At 39.8% G+C, this 15,493-nt stretch overlaps 1 protein-coding gene across 1 annotated transcript; it reads right to left on the minus strand.

Moving 5' to 3' along the window:
* Positions 1-601: 601 nt before the first annotated feature.
* On the minus strand, positions 602-11,107 carry LOC144232240 (oxygen-regulated protein 1-like). The gene is given in 5 exon segments (XM_077765018.1): positions 602-1,565; positions 1,567-7,171; positions 9,465-9,636; positions 10,563-10,750; positions 10,753-11,107. Coding segments are annotated over 5 exon segments (6,366 nt in total). The 3' UTR covers positions 602-1,519.
* Positions 11,108-15,493: the final 4,386 nt, after the last annotated feature.

Genomic DNA, 15,493 nt, shown 5'->3' on the forward strand with positions numbered 1-15,493 from the left:
CCTATAAAAAGGGAGTAGCAAAGCCAAACTCACAGCATCTTTATGAGGAAGGTGTTTACGTTTAATAAATCTGTAAGACTACCACAGACCCTACTATAAAGTACACACAAAATTAACATTAATTCTTCTCCCCTTTCTATTATTTCTCCACAATTTCAACCCTTTTATGTCAACAAAATTCTCATTGGTCAGTACAGAAGCTTATGTAACACCACAACTTCCACTTGTCAATGAGAAAAGCACATCACCTAATGTAGAAAAGGCATACTCTATGTAGAGGCAGTCTTCATCTGGTGAAATAAACAGCAACTCTTATTTGTTTATGGATTTATGACTCATGCTGAACTGATATTTTTTATGTAATTAGTTACCTTTAATGACTCAATGCCAAATTTAAGTTATTTTAGCACCTCCATATGTAGCTCCAAAAAACATTAACTGTTCTACTCTGAGTCAGTTTCAGATAAGAAACATAGATTTTAATGGTTTATCAGATTTGTTTCTATACCATTATACAATCATGAAGTGTGAGGAATCTCACTTAAAAGGTTCCCTGGATAAATCCCAGGCAAAATACCACAAGTATTCAAAACAAGCAATATATGGTCTAATCAAATTTATTTATCCTTCTAGACATGTTTTTATTTTCATCTAATAAATTTTTTATTAATGCAGTTGAACATAAAAAAAATGTCAAGCTCTTCACAGAAGTTCTTCAGTTCTGAGAATTTTAAAGTCACCTTTTTCTTTTCTTTTCCAAGTTAAGTCATTCTAGCTCCTTTAATTTTTCTTCACAGAGCATGCATTAAGTTTTTCCTTTTTTTCTGACTTATTTGGGTTTCTTGACATTTTACTAATGTTTAAAAGATTATAATTTCTAGGCAAAGTACTAGAGAAGAAGCATACCGGTAAAGAATCTTTTTCTAATCGTGAGAACACATGGTTAATTCGGTCCCACTGAAATGCTTGCAAGTTCATTAGGTAGATGTTCCCAAGTAATTAGGTTCAAGACATTTGGCCCAAGAAACTTAGAAGAATGTTGCAGAAATCTTACAATCATACCTTAATTAAATCAGTAGTTAAAATTAATAAATGAAGTACATTTGAGACTATGTCTACTCCATTTATTCACCGATACATTTTATTCACCAATATACATTTTGCACAAAAACAGACAATATAAACAGAGAAAAAAAAATGATTCCTGTCCTTAGGGCATTTATGATGTCCTGGAAGAAAAATCACAGTTGTAGGAAAATTATATATGCTCAGGGAAAAACACACAGAAAATTCAAAAATTACAGAATAAAAACTGAGTCTGTGATTTTCGGAAAAATGAAGAACAGTGGAATACTTAAAGTCAAACCAGATTATCCAAGTGCAACCTTTCTAGAGTAAGCTCATTTTAAAGAAGTGGAAAGTTTTTAGAGGTTATCTAGTCTATATCCATCCCTTGTGTTTCATCTTACTATGAGCGGGGGAAATGCACTGATTTAAAAAGGCTGTGCTAACATTAAAATTATAAATCCTCTTGTTCATCAGTGCTTTCAACACCAGTCAAATCAGTTTTCCTCTTCCCAAATGAACAGATTTTCATCCTCAAATATATAAAATATTTCTAATATATTTCTGTTGCTAATATTTAAAGGTGTCTCAACTTTGTAAAATAGGCAGGCTTGACTATGCATTTCAAAGAAATGATGGTTGATATTTTCTCTTACCACTTGGTTGAGATTTGTTCTTGAGTTCCGGAATCTGTTATTTAATAAGTTGTTATTCTCATCAATTACTTGAAAGATTTCATTTGTCTGACTGGTGGGGTCCTGTGTATTTGAATTCACAACATCCACAACCAACAATGATGGGTGCAAGAAATCCACACAAAACCCTTTCTTTAAATATAATTGAAATTTCTTTAAATTATTTTCTTCCCCTAAGTCCAAAGAGCTAATTTGTTTTAGTTTTCTTAATTTTCTTTTATCCATCAAGTCAAATAGATTATTAAAATAAAACCGATTAAATGTATCATCAATGGTATTATCAATAAATGTTTTTCTACCACTTGCTTTATCGTTCTCATCTCTAAACATGGTTTTGTTCGATTGCAGCAAATACGGGTGTATTTTCATCCATAAATGGAAACCCAACAAATTTTCAATATCAGAATCTTTGCAATATGCAAATCCTCGGTCCTCTTCATTTATAGGCTGGATGATCACAGTTAGTATTGGGCAATGCTGACCACAAAGAGCATAGAGTTTATCCAGAGCATCACCTTCCTGAAGTGCACCATGAATTACATTATTACCAGGCAATGGTTGGTTTTTAATAGTATCATCAGCAACAGGATGGACTTTGTTACCAGTGGACGTAAAGGCATGAGTGACTGATGTACATACTCTTTCTGACTTACGACTAGCTTTCTCCTCCACGTGATCATTTGGTATTCTCTCCTTGGCACAAGTTTTATTTTGAACATCTAGCAAATCCTCACAAAAAGGCTCAGAGTCACTACAATGAGGCATGTTAAAATAACTGCATTTCAGTTCAAGGGGTTGAGTCAGTTCCTCTAATTCTGAAGAGGATAGCTCAGCCATGTTTGGGCCTGGGGCCAAATTTCCAAAATGTGAATATGGTACATCAGTGCTATTATTAAGTAGAGTATCCACTGATGTGGTGTCCGCATTGCCACATAAGCCAGAATTTTCAGGAGATGATACTCTCAACAGATGATTTTCTTTCAGAAGCCACTTGCCTTTATCAATCAGTATTCCTTCCTCTAGATCTCTGACAATTCTGTGATGATCACCTCGTTTTGTGCCATGTCCTACACTGTCTCCCCCATGATAACTGGCCCTCACATCATTAAAGTCATATTTATCTTGGCCTTCTTCTGGAAATTTCTGCAACACAGATGAACTACTAGATACCTGTTCAGAAGAGCCAAATGACTGACCTTCAGAATTATAAAGACCTACTTTCCTAGCACACTGAAACTCCACAGAATTACAAGGACAAACCTGAGATCTGTGTGCAGACCCAGGAAAAAAAGGTGGTTTAATAATCTCTCCTTTACCGTAAAGTTTTTCAATTGTCCTTTTAACAAATCCTTTACTGTATTCTTTCTCTTGGGCAATCTCCTCACAACTGCCATTGGGGCCATCACTGGATGGCTGTTCATTCTCACTGTCCTCTTTAAATTCTGACCAATCAGAAGTCACTGGTCTTGTGAAGCAATTTTTAAAATCAAGAGAAGACTCTGAATAACTTCCACTTTCCATGCTTTTCACCATCATTTTTACTCTCATTTTAGTTTCTCCTTCATTGAGTTCCTTTTCACTATTCTGCTTAGAATCATAGCAAAAAACTAAAGATGGTGGTGTTGCCAGCCGCCTACTGATCGTGTCACAAATAACACCATTTCTTTTTTCTTCTGTAATGTTCCTGCTAGAGACTTCGATCAATTCCAAATTTTTACTAGCCTCTAATCCTTTTTGGCTCAACTCTTCAGTGGCTTGTTCTTCTGCATTAATCTTTGTATTAAAGATATCAGTGTCTTGGTTTTCTAATTCTTCAAAAGATTCCAATTCTGAAATGTTTCTTTCACTGGATGTCAAGCTATTGGTTAATGAGCTTGGTTCTTCAGAAGTCTTTGAGTCTTCCCTATCAGAGGATGTATATGCATTTTGACTCTGAAATTTCTTTAATGAATGATTTTTAAACTCAGCTAGGGAACTATGTTGCTTATCAAATTCTGGTTCAGTTTCACTTAGGGGAAAGCCACAGTGGCCTAAATTGCTGATACTTTGGTGTGACACCAAAACATTAAAGCCACAATTACACCCAGGGTCTGCCAAGATAGTTAGGTCTTTCTGAACTTCATCAACTCTTTCTGTTTGTTCCGTCAATTCAAAATTATCAGCACGTGTGTTTTCTTTGGAATTTAAAAAATCATTGGTATTGCTGTCTTTGTTGGGAACATAGGCCTCACCAATTGGGCAAGCCGCTTCACAAACATGGTTTTCCTCATAAGCACAAGCCTTATCGGAAGACAGAGCATCAGTAAGTGAAGAGACCTCTCCTAGGGAACCAGCCTTATTCATGGAGGTCTGTTCTATGCTCTCACCTTCAATAGGCGAAAAAATGTCACTGAGGCTACAAGCCTCTTTTGGAGGGTTAGTCTTATTCACAGTGCACATCTCACACGTAGAGTAAGCCCCCTCTGAAACACAGACTTCAGAGGCACAGTCCTCACTGGCAGAGTAGCCTCCATCTACAGAGGAGAGTTTCTGTGTTTTTCCATTTCCAGTGCACTCAGGAATTCTCTGAATGTTGGCTGTGGAACAACTAGCAGAAAGTCCTACTGGAACCATGTCTCGTTCTTTCTCAGTGAGTCCAAACTGATCTGCGGTGGACTCCACCAAACTGGCAACAGCAGCCTTCAACTCATCAGCTTCCTCTATGAGGGCAGTTTGCTTTAGGACTTCTAATAATGCAAGTATTTCTGAAGTTCTGTTGGTAGTCTTGTGAGCATCACCTTGGCAGAAGCTGTTTATACTTCCTTTTAAGGTTAGCACCAGAAGCCAAGCTAGGAGGACATTAGTATATGACTTACATATTGAAGAAGGAAAGGGAATATCTGCAAGCGAACCTGGCATCTCAACAACTCCATTCTGAGTCTTAGGAAGACTAGGAACTAAAGCTTGCAGTTGGCGAAGCAACAGGACTGGTAAAAGGTCTTTAGGAGTGTCTTCTTCTAGAAGATCTACTTGAATAGCAGCCTCCACACTGTGTCTTTTTGTAGCTACGTTTATTTCTTGGTAAACAAGGTTTACCTCTGATCCTAAGTTTTTAGCACATACCTGGATTTTCGTATTATGATCATCAATAGCTAACTGTGACAAAGCACAATTTTCATGCAAGGGAAGCACGTAAGCATCATTCAGAGACTCCACCTGCCCCTCACGGAGATCTTCGGTACCTTCTTCACTGTTATCTTTGTCAAAAGATTTATCTACTTTTTTACTTACATTATTTCCTGTCAAACCAGCATTTTTACTTACATGTTTATTACCTTCCATAACAAAATTACTTCCTTTTCCAGAACTTGACTGGGAATTGTTACGACTTAACACACTCCTTCCCTTCTTGCGTACTGGAGCTGATCTTCTAAGTTGCAAGGTGGGATGTGGATTTATGTTCTGCAACCATCTCTGTATATAATTCTGAGCTGAATGATGGCTGACACCCTCAGGAGAAATAGCTTTTTTCAAAGAAGCTACGGAATCTGCCCTGGTTGTAACATGCTGTTTACTTACAGTGGTACTTAATTTCAACTTCTCTCCTTTTTGTTTTTTCTGAGTTTTTAAACTTATGTGTGAATTATTAACTTTTGAAACTAAACTTCTCTTTGTCATTCCTCTCAAATGCCAAGATGCTTCTGCTGCTTGAGTCTGTGGTCCACAAAAAGCATTGGGGTTTTGCTCAAGGAAGTTAAACACACGAAATAAATTCTGATCTTCCAAACTATTTTTGCAACACCTAAAGTCATTATGGGGAAATATTTTATCTCCTTGACCAATCTCATTTTTTGTAAGTCCTCCTAAGCTCACTTTGTTTAGTGGTCTGGGTTTTCTTTTGGCTAAAAGTCCTTGAACTTTCTTAGGATTCTGAACAGTACTTAACTTATTTACAAGGAAATTCTTGGAATTCATAAGAGTGAGATTACTTTTGGAACAAGAATAATTTGATTCAATTACCATACCACTTGCATGGAGATCCTCCTCACAAAGTATTCCTCCTTTAAGGGGACCATGTGAACCCTCCAATATGATTTCCTGTGCAATTCTACCTCCTTTGTGTATTCTCTTACTCTTACTAAGAATTCCTTTGGTTGCGATCTTCCCATCCTGATGCCTAGAATTTATCACCTGTTGCTGAGATTTCATCCTCTTTTTGCTGGCAACAGATGATGAAATCTGCTTTTCATTTGCTGGAAATGTTGTTAAACCACACTGAGCAAATTCATTAAGTAGTCTGTCAACTCTTGTGGTGAGAGTGGAGGACCCTCCACAAGCTGGGGTCTCAAAATTAGTTATGTCAGTTCCAGAGTCATTCCTTAAACAATGAGTGGTATCTGCTAACACAGGACTGAATCCATCACTGGTGTTACCATAAGGTCTTAAGTTTTTGATACTAGTTTTGTTGTCTGATGTTACGCTATTGACTATACTGCCCTCCACAACCGAGTGCTCTGACATGGCCCGTGGCAAGCCATTATTATGAGACACCTCTAACATCTCTTCACTTGTAATTTCTACATCAGCATGTACTGTACCTGACTTGAGCAGTCTGCTTTCCTTTTTTCTTTCTAAAGATGACTCTGTCTGCTCATTGTTACTGATATGAACAACCACTGGTTTGTTAGATACTGATGACATCTTACTACAGGCATGTGTAAACATGTGATACTCAGATTTGTTTTCCCCATCTTCCCTTTCTTCACTATAGGAAAACTGTCTAATTTCCTCTTGAACTTCAGTTTCAGATACCAAAGTCACACTCCCTCTCACAGATTTCTTTTGTCTCACCCGCCTTGGCCCAGGTGTAGGAGGCCGATGAAAATGATGCTTTGCTTGATCCTGAGTTTCCGGGATGGGGTCTGTGTCCATAGCAGCATTCTCCCAGCTAGCAGAGGTGCCAGTTTCAGTCTCCCGATCTGTCATTTGAGTGTCTACCTCCTCCACCAAACTGCCCTCTAGAGTATCGCTTTTCTGCAGAGATGAGACATCTGCAGACAGTGAGCATGCTGCAATCTTTAATCCAGATGACGGATCATCTGTTCTTCCTGGAAGACGGCCTACCTCACTCTTTTCATCATTATTAGAAAGACCAGCTCTACTGACAGTGGTCCATTTTATGGTTTCCTCCTCTTTTATCTTAAATCGAACTTTCATCTCAACTATCATGGTGCCATCTTGATTAAAAATAATTGATTTCTCAATATCATCTTCAGAAGGATATATCAATAAATTCTGAGAAGCATTTTTTTCCAAGGCCAAGTAATTTTGAGAAGTAAAATAATGGTCTGAATAGCAATCATTATTATGCATTTTGTCAGAAGAAACAGAATAAATCTGGGACCTTGAGCTTGAAGGCACACGTGTGCTCACTTTCAAGATTTTAAGAGTAAAAGATGCCCCACATCGAAGTGTAGAAAATAGAGAAGTTATAAATATCCAGTAGAAGAGGCAGCAAAGAAAAAAAAAAAAAGAATTAGTACAAAAATATCACATTTTCTAAATTTCATAGTAAGATGTTATTAGTAGGTTTCTCACTTCAATGTATTCATTTGTTGCTTGAATTCACTGTAATATCTGCTGCATCTTTACAAGCTATTTTTAAAAAGAGAACCGATAGGGCCGCCTGGGTGGCTCAGTCATTTAAGCATCTAACTCTTGGGTTTCAGCTCAGGTCATGGTCTCACGTTTGTGAGTTCAAACCCCACATCAGGCTCTGTGCTGGCAGTGCGGAGACTTTTTGGGATTCTCTCTCTCCTTACTCTCTGCCCCTCTCCCACTTACATGCTTTCTCTTTCTCTCTTTCTCTCAAAACTAAATGAATAACTTAAAATAAAAATAAATAAAAAGAGAAATCTATAATCCTATTTCAATAACAAGATTCACAGAATTTTAATTTTAATTAGTTTAATTAGACAATTTCAATAAGTATAAAGTAGAAATTGTTAACTATTCTAAACAAACAAAAAAAAAATTGTGGGATTCTGTTTTGTTGTTTTGTTTACCAATACTAAAACTGGAGTCTAACCAACTGCTGCTTATCAATGCAAACAAGCAAGTAAAAAGTTACAGTAATGTTTATTTTCCTCTTTGTAAAGAGACAAGAGAGACACCTACAGCATTATGAAAGCTAAAACAGTCTTGGAATTTATTTAAAACTCAGGATTAATTGGGGCCCCTCAGTGGCTCACTCTGACTTTGGCTCAGGTCATGATCTCAGGGTTCACGAGTTCAAGCCCCACATTGGGCCCTGCACTCTCAGCTCTCTGTCTCCTCTCTCTCTGCCCCTCCCTCATTTACAAACTCTCTCTCTCTCAAAAATAAACACTTAAATAAATAAATGTCAAGATTAATCAACTAATAATTATTAATTTAGCAATCACTTTGCATAATTAGTGCATTTGATTTGATACAGGGCATAAAAGAGCAAAGAGCTAGACAGAGCCAGATAGCTGGTTATATTTTTAATGTGCATCCTAACGATAACTTTGGTTGGTGCTCATGCTTTGTAAACTCTATCAAATTCTTATTAGCAGTTTGCATATATTTGCATATTCTTGGCATCAATTAAATACCTTTAACATTTCAGAGTATAAGCCTAAAATATGTTCTCTTATTTTTGGTATACATTTACGAAAACTGCAAATGAAAATGTTTCCCTTATAACCTTTTAAAATAAAACTTAACAAAATCTTCAGATGCCTATCACCATCAAAAATTATATTCAGCAACCCATATCAAACACAAAATAATAAAATCATTTTAGTAAAATGAGCAGTGAAAGAGTACTACCGTATGTTTAATAGACATCTGACAGCTAATGCCTACAAAATAGAATCCTTAATAGGCACCTATTGAGTATATCCCTAACAGATGAATTTCACCCATGTTAGCAATAAGTAGAGGGATTAATACTACTTAGAGGGTATATTATTCAATGTCTAAATAAAAACCAAAATTTAAGTACAAATGGCACTCAGTTGCTTATAGCAAAAGAGCTCAAAAAACTGCACAATGAATAATGAGATTAAAATATTGAGCACAATAAATAATACAATTAGCCATGCCTTCACAGAGAATTTAACAGCACATCCCACACTCGGGCATCCACAAGTCCTCCTCTCCCCTACCCAAAGGATAATGCTATGGTGTGCAGCATTTCCTACGGAACTGTCAATAGAGTTCATATGTAGTTACAGATTTTTTAAAATACAGTCACTCAACTAACTTGCTGAGGTCAGCTATGATACCGCATAGTATTATTTGCAGGAAACGCTACAACTAGCAGAAATGTCCCTTATAAAATATTCCATAGAACTCCTCTCCAAATCAAGAAATGCTGGCATTTTTATTTTTTAATCTAGGTATCATATACTCCCCCCAAAAAGACGTACCTCATCAATTTAAACAAATATGTCATTGATCAATTTGGGAAAATCTGTAAAAATCATACAATCTCTACGACTCTTTCCGACTATACATATGACCAATTCCAGTTTAGAATGTTTTTGGCCCCCTCCTCATTTTCTCTCATGTGATGAAGGACACTGTCCACTTAAGCATGGATTGTCCGTTCTTTAATATATTGTAGCTAAAACACACACACAGACACACACACACACACCCCAAGGCTAAAAATAAGGGCTACGTATTTAAGTGACTTACTCTTTCTGCTTTGTGACCTAGCAGTCCCCTTGGTAAACTCATGACGAGCGACCCCTGGTAATCGTGAAGAAAGCAAGTACTTCTGGATGTCATAATTTCCAGGCTTAAATGGCTCTCTTGCAGCTGCCACCACAGCTCCCGAGCTCAGGATCACAGCCTGGAGACTGGGAACCTGGAAAAACCCAAGAGTTGAGGTCCTCACATGAGCAACATGAAACTTTGTTCTTTTCATATGGTCATTTTATAGCAGAAGGGATGAATTCAACAACCTCTGGAACTTGAAAGCATTCTTTCATTCACCAAGCGTTCTTCAAGCACCAATAACGCATACAAAGTTACCAAGTATCGGGGTGAGCCAGCACACTCTGTCTTCTGAAGAGATCTATCTTCTGCCATAGCTGTTTTATTTATTTTTAAGTGTATTTATTTTGAGAGAGAGAGCAGAGGAATGGCAGAGGGGAGAGAGAGAATCCCAAGCAGGCTCCACCCTTCAGCACAGAGCCTGATGTGGGGCTCACTGACAAAACCGTGAGATCATGACCTGAGCGGAAATCAAGAGTCGGAAGCTTAACCAACTGAGCTACCCACGTGCCCCACCAAAGACACCTTTAAATGGTATGCAGTACTGCCTCTGATTCCCCACCAAAATACCCAGCTGTAGTCCAACATCTTCCCTGGGCCAGCTGAGAAACGGCCTGGGGAACATGCTGTCAGCTGCAGGGGGCACTCTCCCCTGCTCCCCCACCCTCCAGCAGGGATCACAGGAAAAAAATGCTTTCTCTACTTAACAGATATCACTCTTGGCCAAGGCTTTTCAAGAAATACTGTCGCGACTGGACTCTAAGACATTATACCACTCTGTGCTCAGGGATGGCACAAAGGGGGAGAAAGTGAATTAACAAGAGCCCCTGATGTTGGTAGCTTCTCCGGATTCCGACCAGAGAACAATGGGGCCACCCAGCCAGGTGAGCCACCGCCACCCCGCAAGGGTGGGAACACACACACACACACACACACACACACGAAGCCCTTCTCCTCCAGGGCTTCCTTCCATCTCACACCGGGAGCTCTGAGGTGAGAAGCCCCTGGGACACTCACCTTCCTTCCGTCTGTGGCGTACAGCTTGGCCACCGGGAACCGCATGACCTCCATCAGGTGCTGCAGAAAGGCCTGGAAGCTCTGGGTTACCCTTCGGTTCAGAACGACCGTGCGCCTCGTCTTCGGGTCGCCATTTTTAAAGACCACAAGCCTCCGCGGCGCGCGTAGCATGCCGGGAGCGGCGGCGGCGGCTGCGGCGGCCGGGGGAGGGGAGCNCTGCGGTGGGAGCACAGGTACGACTGGCCGTCCTCCAGCTCCTCCAGGCGTGTGATGCTGTGCCTTCCCCGAGGGGTGCTGATGTTCCTCACCCCGAAAGGCAAGGGCACCTTCCTTGACAAGTTATCCAGCAGAGCATCAAATGTCTTAAAGGAGCGAGGGTTGACCACCACCCTGACCCCACCAAACTGCGGGTCCCCGCTTTTGTAGAAGCTGATCTTTTTGGCCACAACAGGATGCATGAGGCTCAGATGACGAGGGGAAGGACGTTGACCTTCAGAAGAGGTTGGATGAATCACGGAAAAACTAGTGGAAGAAGATTCGCTCATTTTGGCTGGGACCTAAGAGAGAGAAAAAAATTATTCATCTCGACAATGTCAGCGCCATAAACAATACATGATAATTCAAATGCAATCTAATTTTAGTTGTAGGCATCTAGGCTATCCCTAGGAGTTCATGGATTCGTGTATTCATTCATTATTCCTGCCTATTTTGAATGGTAACTGTAAGGGGCTTTCAACAAAAGGACATAAAACAGTTAAATAAGGATATGTATAATTTAAAGATAAAAACAATCTAAAGACACCAATAGGGTGCCGTTAAATAAATTATGCTATACTAACCCGTGCAATGGAAATCTATGCAACCATTAAAAATAATTTTATATTTATTGCATAGAAAAATGATCATAATCTATTACTAAGTGAAAAGGCAGTTTATAAAATATATATGCCATGGGGCGCCTGGCTGGCTTAGTCGGTTAAGCGTCCGACTTTCGCTTAGGTCATGATCTCGCGGTTCGTGGGTTCGAGCCCCGCGTCGGGCTCTGTGCTGACTGCCAGCTCAGAGCCTGGAGCCTGTTTCAGTCTGTGACTCCCTCTCTCTCTGACCCTCCCCTGCTCACACTGTCTCTCTCTCTCTCCTAGAAATAAATAAAACATTAAAAAAAATATATGCCATGCAATTGCCTGGCATATATATAATATATGTGTATATGTAATAAATGTGTATTATTACATACTTATTACATGTGTGTTATATGTGTATTTTACATACATATTACATATGTGTAATATATGTGTAAGTGTATTATACAATATAGATCGATATATTTGGGGTTTTTTCCTTGACTACCAGGAAAAAGGGGATACAGGAAAGGTTTAGCAAGTTCAAATTATTGTGTACAACTAGATGAGTTCATCTAGAGGAAAATGTTTCTTGACATTAAATTCTAGAAAGAATGTATCATGTAAATACTTAAATAGGGGCCATACTAAGATAATGTAAAATGTTTCCATTACAGATTGTAAAAACCACAGGTAGAATATCTAACACACCATTAATCTCCTTTGGGAAACTCTGCACTAAACAAATACTTCTTACTACATGGCAGCTTTGCTATAAGCTGCTAAAAATGGTGCGATCTAGGGACTGCTCCTATCAGTGGTTCTAAAATTAAAACTTCAGGAGAGAATTTAAGAGCCATTTTCAGCCAGCTGCTGAAGTTTTTGTCTTCTGCTTTCCAAGTGGAGCCAGAGTCTGACAAGTAAGCAGCTTAGGAAAGGGTTTATCTGGTTCTGGGTTCATTTCTCACTTGTCGGACTGTTTGCGTGACTATTTTCTGTTGTTTTAAATCAAAGTAAGTATTAGCATCTTCTGACAGAGTAAGAATGCCCTGCAGCCTTAAAGAGAAACTGAACAAACTAAATATAAGCAATCAGTAGTACAGAGATGAAACAGACATGTTTGTCACTATACATCCGCTATAAATTCGGCCCAAATCACCTACTTAAATGTTTGCAAACTGTTGTCTAAGATTCTTCACATATCTCCAGGATGGCTTGCAAATTTTATTTATGCATAACTTAGGAAAATAAACTCAGAGATCAGCCTAGAAGCTAGATGTATGCCCCCCCTACTCTGTCCCTAAGCAGTTTAAAGTAATTATACTACTTAAAACGAGAAAGGCTGTGGCAAGCATGTGCTCCAGGAGCTGGGAAATCCGCCTTTGCAATGGACTCAGCAAAACAGCACCTCTTCTTATCCCCAGCTGATAAACTGTGCACTGACCTTGGGGATGCCCTTAATCTCCATGCCCTTGCTAACTGTGAGAGGTGAATTCTTTCAGTATTTAAATAAAAGACTTCAGAATTCTGCCTCCAGTAACTTTGTAGGTTGATGTACTTACACATTTATTTTAAAATAGTTTACATCAATAGTGTTTGAAACACATGCATCACTTAATTTTGGAAAATTGTATTTATCTATATGTAAGGGTACAGTGAGGCTTTTAATTGCAGCAGTCTTCTGCCTGGCTGTCCCTCCTTAGAGAGCTGTTGACCTGGTAATCAAGTTAGGACACGGTTATGTAAGCTGAATGCTGAAACAAGGGGGTTGTTTGGGGCGGGGGAGCGGGGTTGGTTTTGGTTTTGTTCTGTTGTGTTTTGGTTTGGGTTTTGGCTCGAAGAAAAGAGTGGAGACTTTGTGCTGGCGCCAGGAAGGAGAACATAGGAGATGAAGACAGTTGGTGGGAAGAGGTGGGCCCCACAGTGCTACCCTGCTGACGCCCAGCCCTGAGCACTGGTTTTGAACCTGACTCATGAAGCAAAGGAGCTGAAGGTACCATGTCCTGAGAAGATGCTATATGGCCAGCAGTGGATGAGATTTATAGAGAAAAGACCTGTAGCAGGATGCTTGTCAGGCTCCTTGAGGAGGAGGCTGTAGCAAAAACAATACATAAATTCACACGGTCCTTGCTGCATGTAAGAGAATCTCTAGGGATGCGTAGAAGTCACTGAGGAAAGTTCTCTAATGTTGAGACTTTGTAGACGTTTAGGTGAGGATTAAGAGTCTCTAGTAAGGTGGGCATTGTGTGTGTAACACAAAACATGAAGAAGACTCAGTATCATTGAATAAAAGGGTCTCTGTGTACACAGTGTACATCACTGTCGTTATTGGGGAAGAAAGTGCAAGCCAGATTCCTTCCAGAGGAAATGTTTCAGCCTTTGCCTTGACATAATCAGGCATATCTTCTACAGCTGCCAGGGGAAAGTCACAGAGAAATTAGTAGCACAATAAAGGAGGAGCAGGGTGTCCTGTGACTATAAAGATGGGACTGGTAGCCCAGCCCGTGGGAATGGCACCGCGGGTGGGAAGAAATGGCGGTTGCCACAGGAGAGCCTGTGTGAGGCTGAGGGGCCAGAGGCATGACAGCGGAGATGGCCTCTGGGAAGCAGGCAGGGGTCAGTGCAGCCTCTGCCGAGACAAGAGCAAGCCCAGCAGCTGGGTCAGTATGTACGCGCAACAGCCACGTCAGTGCTTTTTGTGAAACAGAGCTACCGGCCTCCACAACTTTCAGCTACTTTGTCTTAACGATGCACCTTTTTTTAAAACTTTTTTAACGTTCATTATTTTTGAGAGAGAAAGAGCACAAGCAGTGGAGGAGGGGCAGAGAGAGAGGGAGACACAGAATCCGAAGCAGGCTCCAGGCTCTGAGCTGTCATCACAGAGCCCGACATGGGACTCAAACCCACAAACCGGGAGACCATAACCTGAGCCAAAGTCAGATGCTCAACTGACTGAGCCGCCCAGGCGCCCCAATTCCATACCTTTCTTTATCAGCCTTAAAAACTGATGAGAATGTGAATGGAAATTTTAGAATGTTTCTTTCTGTACTTGTTAAATGGTAAGGTTTATTCTATGCCCACTGAAGTTGGCATCAGGCAGTAATATACTTAGGGAATATCTGGGAACAAAGTAGCCTGAAGAGGTCTGATCCTTCTCCCAGCAGGTTAGGCTGAAGGAGAAGTAGAGGTGCAAAGAAGCAGCAAGAGGAAACTAGATTCCTAAGGCCCTCCACTTCCCTCATGACTGGCTTTCCTAGAAGGAGCGAAGGCCCTGGTTAACAAAGTCTCTTCCCTGCAGTGCACGTTATATAGTGCAATGTCCTTCCAGTGGCCAGACAGCTTGCTGCCAATATCTTCCCCACTGTTCTGTGTTCTCTTCGTTGCCAAAAGTCAGACTGTGGAACTATCATGAATAGTTGTATTGTTTTTTAAGATTAAGCAGATGTTTTCAACACCTTTTGGTTCACTACGTTCATCCATGGTTATGCCTCCCTCTGCTGTCATTGCTGTCAGTATCTGTACTGCTCAGAGCTAAATAGATCCTCTACCAAGAGGGCTGTACCCACCCACCACCATTCATTCGATAAAGCACATTACAGAGTTACGAGCTGCACAGGGGGCATTTTGCTAATTATATCTTAAATTGAATGTTCTATGACACACTAGGAATTGAGGCATTTCAGAAAGAAAAATGAAGTCGACAACAAACTAAGAATACTAGTATATTCATAAGATCAGTTCTGTGGCAGTTCAGAGATTTGACATTGCATGAAAAATTAGTTCATTACACAGATTATCATAATTCCATGAGGGGGGGTTGAGTGTGGGAGTTCAAAAAGGAAACATACCAATTATCCCCAATGGTGGTCATAAGCATTGGTGAATTAAAAGTAACTTCCTTCTTTAATGGATTGCACAGAATCCTCTAATGAGAAAATAGTATTTTTGTCATCAGAAAAAAAAAAAAAACTCTACCCCTATTTGAATATACTAGAATTTCTTGATTTCCTGATACTGAAGTTCCCTCCTAGTTCAATATCAGGAAGCATATTGTGAAGGTTTCTGGCATATGTGGATAAAAGGTCATCA

Source organism: Crocuta crocuta, unplaced genomic scaffold (assembly GCF_008692635.1).
Source record: "Crocuta crocuta isolate KB4526 unplaced genomic scaffold, BGI_CrCroc_1.0 scaffold94, whole genome shotgun sequence".
Taxonomy (NCBI): domain Eukaryota; kingdom Metazoa; phylum Chordata; class Mammalia; order Carnivora; family Hyaenidae; genus Crocuta; species Crocuta crocuta.